The sequence below is a fragment of the Osmerus mordax genome, chromosome 1 (assembly GCF_038355195.1).
Source record: "Osmerus mordax isolate fOsmMor3 chromosome 1, fOsmMor3.pri, whole genome shotgun sequence".
Classification (NCBI taxonomy): Eukaryota; Metazoa; Chordata; class Actinopteri; order Osmeriformes; family Osmeridae; genus Osmerus; species Osmerus mordax.
Genome location: NC_090050.1, coordinates 23,898,997 through 23,907,936, shown reverse-complemented (window position 1 = coordinate 23,907,936; position 8,940 = coordinate 23,898,997). Strand labels below are relative to the sequence as shown.

The 8,940-nt window shown below is 45.4% G+C and overlaps 1 protein-coding gene across 1 annotated transcript; it reads right to left on the bottom strand.

The window, feature by feature from the left end:
• Positions 1 to 319: 319 nt before the first annotated feature.
• On the bottom strand, positions 320 to 5,172 carry fam210b (family with sequence similarity 210 member B). Its single transcript, XM_067246586.1, has 3 exons — positions 4,482 to 5,172; positions 1,621 to 1,811; positions 320 to 1,248 (listed from the first exon to the last, which is right to left on the bottom strand). Exons 1-3 carry the CDS (start codon positions 5,034 to 5,036, stop codon positions 1,032 to 1,034), a joined length of 963 nt encoding a protein of 320 aa, XP_067102687.1. The 5' UTR covers positions 5,037 to 5,172; the 3' UTR covers positions 320 to 1,031.
• Between the last annotated feature and the right edge of the window lie 3,768 nt (positions 5,173 to 8,940).

The following is an 8,940-nucleotide window of genomic DNA, read 5'->3' as shown; positions in this document are numbered from 1 at the left end:
TATAAAAGAGGGAGAGACGGAGTAAGATGGGTAATGAGATAGAGATGAAGGGTGGCTCAACCGAGCCTTTTGCTGCCCTCCCCCCCCCCTCTCTACGTTCCTGTGTCTCTATCCAACCAGGCATGAAAATGCCAAAAATATATATTTGAAAGCGGCAAGGAGGTTGAAAGGGAGGGGAGGGAAAAAGAGGGAGAGAAACGACCCTCTTATATACCTGATAAAAGTTCTGATTGTAGATATTAATTAATTGCATTCTGTTGGTCTTCATTTTATTTTGTTTTTTCTTCTTTTGGAATGCAATCAGGCTGAACTAAACCTGTTCTGGTGCATTTACAGCAGTTGGCTGAGCACTTGATTCACTTTAAAGGTAAATAAATTATCATACAAAACCTCACTTTGAAAGTCAATATTAATCCACTCTAAGGTTACTTAAGTTGAAAGCAGGTAAGATGTGTGCCTTTAGATACAGAAGGATCAGAGTCTGAGGGTCGTCTGGGGGTCGTCTGGGGGTCATCTGGGGGGATAACTGAGACTTCGACCAGACAGGACACCCCTCTTGTCTTCCCCACTGAAGGCTGATGCACATTCCAGATTACTGAGCTCACATCATTAACACAATCAGCAATGACACATCACATTTTGCAATCACAACTTTGTCGATAAAAACAATATAAGCTACTAACGAGTGTAGTATCTGTTATGCACCATTGTCAGTTTATGGGTACTCAACTGTTACCGTTGAGTTGGTTTCTGGCATGCTAGGTAGTGCACATCAAGTGCACCCAAAGTGCTGATGAAAAAGCATTCGGCTAAACTTTGACTAGGTTTCATACTGAGCTTATAAACATAGAGATCCTTAAAGAACCAAATATAATGTAGTTGTGTATGTTTACACCAATCCAACTAGTGTTTGATATTGTTGTTTGGGGGATAGCCGTAACAAATGATTACACACCTACTACCGTTTTATTGTATAATGCAGGATGGATTCGGTAATAATATTAAGATGATGGCAAATGAGTGAGTGTGTCTCATGGTGCAGACCCAGGGGGTCTGAAGAGGCCAGTCTTTCTGAAGTGTCTCACGATGAGAGGAACAGACACCAGGGTGATGCTGATGCGTACGGGGGCGAACAGCTTGTGCACGGCGTAGGCCAACACCAGAGTGCTGGTGCCGGCAGCCATCTTGGACTGGACCACACTTTCACTGAAGCCCAGCTTGCATAGCAAACCTGCCATGTCTATCCCACTGTGGAGACAGACACACACACACGAGTGAGTGCACACACACACACACAAACACGAGTGAGTGCACACACACAGAGAATACAGACAGTTACTCAGACAGAATTGGGACAATTTTTATTTAACTGCAAAGATGTTTTACTGTCTCCACATCACACACACACACACATACACACACACACGTACACACGTACACACGTACACACACAAACACACGTACACACACAAACACACGTACACACACAAACACACGTACACACACAAACACACGTACACACACAAACACAGGTACACACACAAACACACACGTACACACACTCACACACACGCACTCACACACACAAACACACACACACACACACAGGCGTGTAGATACCTGGACACTGCAAGGTAGAACATGCCCAGGGACATGAGGGAGATGCAGACGTGGAAGGAGACGCCTACAGCACCATACTCCTTGAACACCTTCTTCAGCTGCTGGGTCCTGCTGGGCTTGTCCTCCCCCGGCCCCGGCCCCGGCCCCGGCCCTGGGTCTGGCCCTGGGAACGAGGAGGACTGGGAGGGGTTCTGGTCCAGGTGGATGGAGAGGGAGAAGATGTCAGAACAGGAGCCGTGTTCATCAGTAAATGCCGGTAAGTATGTATATACAGGGCTCTACATTTACTTCTTTGCTTGGGAGCACTGGTGCTTCAAAATAACAAAGTTAGGAGCACCCGCCAAAACGTTTCATATTGTCTTTTCATCTCTTCATATGTGTGTTTGAGTGTGTGTGTATGTGTGTGTGTGTGTGTGTGTGTGTGTGTGTGTGTGTGTGTGTGTGTGTGTGTGTGTATGTGTGTGTGTGTGTGTGTGGTGTGTGTGGTGTGTGTGTATGTGTGTGGTGTGTGTGTGTGTGTGTGTGTGTGTGTGTGTGTGTGTGTGTGTGTGTGTGTGTGTGTGTGTGTGTGTGTGTGTGTGTGTGTGTGTGTGTGTGTGTGTGTGTGTGTGTGAGTGTGTTCAGGCCACCCTGGCATCCAGATGAACAAGGCAGCAGGTCTAATCTAGCAGGCTGACATGCAGCGAGGAGCTAGAGGTCGCCACAGCGTGTGAGTCGCCTCACGCCTGTAAATGGATTAGTTCCAGCAAAACACAATAGAGGACAGGGACGAACGGCATGCTGGGAATACTGATTCACAACACCCAGGTCATGTGCCTCACACGGCCAATGAGGAGGCAGGGTTTCCATTCCAGGAAATAACAAGCCATTTGTTTGAGAACTATACATAAAATGTACAATATTCAGAAGAACTGGCGTTCCATGGGGGGGGGGGGGGGGGGGGGGGGACTACATGACCTCCCATGATGCATCAGTTCATTCAGGACAGGAAGTAGGCCAATCAAGCTGGTATGATGGATCTGGATATTACACAAATATAAGTGTACAACATTTAATATACAAGTATATAATCTGATCTAAGAGTTCATAGAGGGCTGAGACCTATATGCACCTCAAGCATGGTCTTAACACTCGCTGTACCTTTTAACTGTTTCTCTCCCTGGTTGGGGGTGTTTGTGAGAAATTAAGGATTTAACCTTTATACTGCATGAAAAGAACATTGTGTGGAAAGATTTCCTACCTAATAATGTGTTACGAAAACTGCTCTGGCGTGCAAAATAGATATGACACACTCAAGGCCTTCCTCACAGTTTCATCCGCAACCCGTGATAAACCATGTTAGTTCCTTGAACTAAATATCACCTCGTAGGAAGAATACTATCATCAGCTAGACAGCTGCTATGCAGGGGAGGAGAATTCTCACCAATGTTGTATAAACAATCATGCATGAAGACTAGATTTTACACAACTCTGAACCGAGTCAGAGAATAAAACTATTGCACATTCCTTGAGCCTGACGACTCTGTGCAATTCTTTTAAAAGATTTACCGAACAGGGGGGGGGGGGGGGGGTGACCCTGGGTAAGGTAAGCAGGGTGCCATGGACACATAAACAGATAGAGGGAGAGACAGACAGACAGGCAGGCAGGCAGGCAGACAGACACTCAGGCAGGCAGGCAGGCAGGCAGACAGAAAGGCCTCTGTTGGCCAAAGAGCAGCAACCTGCCAGACTGCAGTAGGAGCACACACACAGCCTGGCAGGCTGCGGTGGGCGTGGCCTGTGGGCGTGGCCTGTGGGCGGTGTGTGCAGGGAGTTGTGTCTGGGAGGAGACGGAGAACAGAGGAGCTGCTGTGTGTGATAACACACTCTCACACACACACACACACACACAGGCCTTCTCTCACACACTGGCCAGACACATACACACAGGCCTGCAGATTCTCTCACACACACACACACATACACAAAAAGTTGCCTCAATGTCTGATGTGTTGCCCCTGAGCAACCATAAGACAAACATGATGTTGCTGTTAGTTCCATGTGCCTGCTCAGAGCTGGAGATGCAATCTAATTAGGATTCCTCCAGTAGGAGGAATTGTTAGTAACTAACACACACCCTAACCTAAACTCTCACACTAACCCTAACACCCCACCCTATGGATCACTGTGGTGTCCTCTTAGTCTAATGGCAGGGGATTTGTTTTTTTCTTTCTTTTTACTCGACTACACTACTTCATTCTAGACTATACAACCTCAGACTACTTCCTAGTGGATGATTTCGTGCTACACTACAGAGTCGATACTATGGGGATCATGTGTAATGATGCATGCGCTTAATGAGTATAGCTCGTCTACAGTTAACTAGACGGGGTTCATCGAGCTACCGTCAAATCTCGTCCTTATGGACTAACTGCTTCATGGTATTCCTTCCTGGAGGAATATGTCGAAGAGGAATATCCTTCTTTAACATGTTAGCGTAGGAGGAGTCGTTATTAGGTCAGCGAGTCTCCAAAGGGACACTTCAATGGAAGAGGAAAAATGTATCGCTTTAATCCATTCTCACAAAAACTAGGCTAGTTCACAACACCACGTGAACAGCGCAACACGCGTCACGTAACCGCCTTCTTGTATAAGCGCTCTGCATGACTATCGTTCCAAATGTATAGTTTACAAGCTGTTAACCGATCATTTGATACATGAATCTTACAACTAACACATTACTGCCTCCCCGAACACCAGTTGAATAGTCCATTAACGAGCTCTATGTTTCGCCTGTTAACAAAAGCAGCATGATTGCTGGTTAAACATTGTTGAGAGCGGTGTCGTGGGGTTAAACAAATAATGTTACGAGTTTCATTTACCTCTTTGTTGTCCGTGACTGCGTCCTCTGAGGTGCCTGCCCCGCGCTTCTCCTTGGTAGCGGTAGATGAAGCTCTCATTTGCACAATAGTGGAGAGGAAACGCGTTGAGCAGAACGTCGTGTCATTTGTAAACAAAACAGAGTGAACTGTACCGAGTTTACTGCGCCCGTTTGCATTTACTAAGATGAGCGCAGATAAAGACTTACATGTATTGCTGTTGTGTAAAACGTTACTTTTGTTTTGACTCCGAGAGAGACTTGGAGCAATAGGGGTTACCCGAGCTAAATGTTCCCACTGCGAAATTATTAAACGGGACGAATCCAGGTAGTTTTTGGCGGTGAACATTTCCCCTCGTCGCTTTTCACATGGTGAGAGTTCTAGGTCCGGACAACAGACGGATCGACTAAAAGCTCCAGGACATTGAAATGTATGTCTATAACGTAATGTCGAGCAGGTAACGTCCCCCAGTCTGTTTAATGTGACTTGCGCGTATATGGAGTTCCAAGCTTCACCTACAGCCGCTGTCGACAATCTCACTTTGCGACCGAGAAACATTTTCCTTCTCGTTGAAGAGGAGACAAATTATACTAATATTCTAGACAGCTATGGAAAAGACGGGTAGAAAGCTAATCAGAGTGGCTAGCTGTAAATATGCATGCTGCCCCCATATCTTCCTGCACAGTGCTGTTAACTAGTGGGGTCTCTTCGTTTTAGATGAACAAAGCCGTCTGCGTGCGTCTGTCATATGACACAGATCAACAGAGATCAATCGATGCCGGGGTAAACCACGCGGGATTTTTGTCAATAGTCGGTATACGGTGTGTTTTCCACTCTTTCAACGGAAATATTCCGAAGGTCCTCGGCTTCTCAAATGATTGGCACTGACCCTATGCACAGTGACCGCGGGGTGACCCATGCCTTTTTAAACGAGTTATTATTGACAGCCAATGAAGTTGGACGCACTTCCACCAATAACGTGCATGGATTCAAGGGTAAAAAAAAAATACTTAAAAGTGTACTGTAACCATGGAAGTAAACTGCTTAAATAATTCACAAGCAAGCGTCTCAATGATACGATACATAATGGGAAACCTAGCAGTCAACAGATTACACGTTTCAGGCATTCTCAGCGTTTGTATCAAGACACATTTATTGTTTCATATATGTACATGTACCTACAGTACGTAATATTTACAGCAACGTTAATTATGAAGTGTTATAAACACTTCTCCGAGGGCTTAGGTTTGTTACAAATGCTGATCCGTGGGCATCTGTAAAGCCCTCGTTGTGATATGAGTTAAAAGGCCTATGCTAATAAATGTGTAATAACTTCGCTGGCCTCTTCGCAGGCCGCTGACAATGCAGTATCTGCGGCTTGACCATTAGAGCAGCCCACGTTGAAAGTGGGGCGTCTGTGTTATATGAGCGGAAAAAACTAGACTAGATAATGATAGCCTAGCTTCGGAGCTTGGACTCCAGTAGCCTGCACGTTTCGGAAATTAAATGACCTAAAGTCAGACACATATGAGACATCCACATAGAAAAGGTTTGAAATATCGCACCTTATGTTAAGTCTATTAGCCTACAACGCATAAGCATCTACGTAGGCCACCAAATGACCTCTGCTCATTTGAACATAGTTGAACATTGTTTTGTAGTGGTTGTTAGCCGTTAAACCTTATCTCTTCTTCCAAAGTTTTCTGAATTATGAAGATAAGGTGACAGTAAATGTATTACGGTTAAGTTAGTCGTTGACAGACAGATTCTCACACAGGAAGTTCATACAGTTCTCACAGTAAATTTACGAGGCCATTTCACAGATAGACCACTTTAAATTGGAAACTATAGAGAGGAGATAAGAGCAAGAAATCAATCTGTACTTCTGGTTACAAATAGCAAACGAACTTCTCCCTGAACTCGTTTAAATATATATTGTTGTTGTTGGTTTGTTGTTCATCCTGATTTCCTGTGGTAATTTAGTTTGGTCAGATTATGCCGGCAGACATACTCCACATTCCGTCCTTTCTGTGGCGAGGATTCTGTGCCTCTGGAATGTCACCCTCGGACTGTAGCGCTGTGAAGCTGGCAGCAAGCCACTTTAAACAGCCTACCACGCCAGCCGAAACTGTACCAACTAGCTTCTTTAATACCTTAACACCAGCTCAGTTAATACCTTGACAACACCAGCTCAATACACAGACATTTAATTAACGCTAACTCAACACTTTATACTTTACTACTAATACTACTAATACTTTATAGATCATTATGTAGACTCTCTGGCTACTACAGACTGTGGGAAAGTTGATTATTAGGTAGATGTACTGCATATGTTTAAAATTATGTTTCCCTTTTTCTCAAATAAAACATAAAACAGGAAGTTGTGGTATTTCATGATGAACCACCATTTCCAAAATGTTGATCACTCATCAGGGTGACAGGTGACACTAACCACACAGTCACATGACCCCTCTGTCAACACCATAATCCCTGTCGTCACTCATCACCACTATAAACTTACCCTCGGCTGCAGAGCAGTTGTTAAACAAGTTGTTAAACCAACTCTCCGGAAGCAGACTGATGGAATCTGTCTATGATGGAATCTGTCTGTGATGGAATCTGACTGTGATGGAATCTGACAGTGACGGAATCTGATTGTGCAGCTCTACGACATACACAGATATATTCTCTGACACTCACATTTCTTTTTATAAATGTGTATATCTTAAACAAGTTGAAGTTGGAGATTCTTCAGCCATCCCTCTGGCTGAGTGGCTGACAGACTCCAAGGCTTGTCTCAGTGAAGCCCAGGATCCCTCAGCCTGGCAGGCCAGCTCTAACTGCGTGACGAGACTGAGAAGATTGGGTCGGTTTCCAAACAAACCCTGTGATTGGCTCACAGCGGTGCTTCCGGTTCTGTGTGAGTGTCAGTGTCAGCCCTGGGGAGCTGGTCTCCGGAGTGTGGCAGAGCACTGCAGGGCCCCCTGTGGGCAGGGAGGACTAAACACAGCAGCTGGTCTCACACTGACTAGTCACTGTGGTTACTTTACACTGGGCCTGGTAGCTGAGATGTGGTTACTTTACACTGGGCCTGGTAGATGAGATGTGGTTACTTTACACTGGGCCTTGTAGCTGAGATGTGGTTACTTTACACTGGGCCTGGTAGATGAGATGTTATTACTTTACACTGTGCCTGGTAGCAGAGATGTGGTTACTTTACACTGGGCCTGGTAGCAGAGATGTGGTTAACTGCTGAGATCTGGTCACTTTACACCATGTCTGTTAAATTCAGACTGAGGGGGGAGGAGGCGGAGGGGTAGCAGGGGAAGGGAGGGGAGAGAAGGAGGGGGGGAACAGGGGGAAGGGAGAGGAGGACGGGGGGAGCAAGGGAGGGGAGAGGGGGGGGGCAGGGGAAGGGAGAGGAGGGGGGGGCAGGGGAAGGGAGAGGAGGGGGGGGCAGGGGAGGGGAGAGGAGAGGAGGGGGGGGGCAGGGGAAGGGAGAGGAGGGGGGGGTAGCAGGGAGACTGGGGGGGGGGGAGGCGTCTCCTCTGGGCTGAGGTCCATGTTGCTCCAGATGGAGGCGGAGAGGGAGAGGGTTAGAGAGGGCTGGGCTTCACGCCAGCTGGCCCTCTCTAAATACCACAGTACCAGAGCACCACAGTGACAGGCCCCAGCCTGGGTCCTCATGGGGCAGCTCTGCTCACAGGGAGGGGAGGGAAGGCGAGGAAAGCTAAAGGTTAATACCAGAGATGGGAAGTAACAAAGTAGAAATACTTCATTACTGTTCTTTCTGGTATCAGTAATTTACTTCGTTATAGATTTTTCTGACAACTTTTTACTTTCACTCCTTACATATTTTACACAAACATCTGTACTTTCTATTTGTAACATTTTCAAACCAGGCTTGTTACTTTAGTTTTAATCTGTATTTGATGGCATTTTATCTGTATTTGATGGCATGTTGACATGACAGAGAATAGAGACATTCCTGATCACCCACGGCCATATATGAGGGAGATGTTTGTAATAGGATGTGAGGTCCAGTTACCATGTGACACTAAAACGGGTAGTAGTAATGGCTACTTTTTACTTAAGTATATGTCAGATCCTACTTCTTTACTTTAACTTATCTGAAAAAGTATATTTTTAAACATGAATATCCATACTTTGGATAAAAGCGTCTGCTAAATGCATAAATGTAAATGTACTTCTACTTGAGTGAAGGACGTGTACTTTTGCCATCTCTGCACTGTTGTTACACTGTTATTACACGGTTATTACACGGTTATTACACGGTTATTACACGGTTATTACACGGTTATTACACGGTTATTACACGGTTATTACACGGTTATTACACGGTTATTACACGGTTATTACACTCGCACTTTTGAGGTTCATGTTTAATTTGTAACTTGTTTAACTACATGCTCTTATGGTTCTTCCCATTGGCACTTAT

Bases quoted from the DNA above. Each gene is read 5' to 3' on its own strand.
- fam210b (XM_067246586.1), bottom strand. From the start codon at position 5,036: ATGTTTCTCGGTCGCAAAGTGAGATTGTCGACAGCGGCTGTAGGTGAA. The intron at 1,812-4,481 runs GTAAATGAAACT...CACCTGGACCAG, and splicing joins CAGTCACGGACAACAAAGAG to AACCCCTCCCAGTCCTCCTC. The intron at 1,249-1,620 runs GTATCTACACGC...CTGTCTCCACAG, and splicing joins TTCTACCTTGCAGTGTCCAG to TGGGATAGACATGGCAGGTT.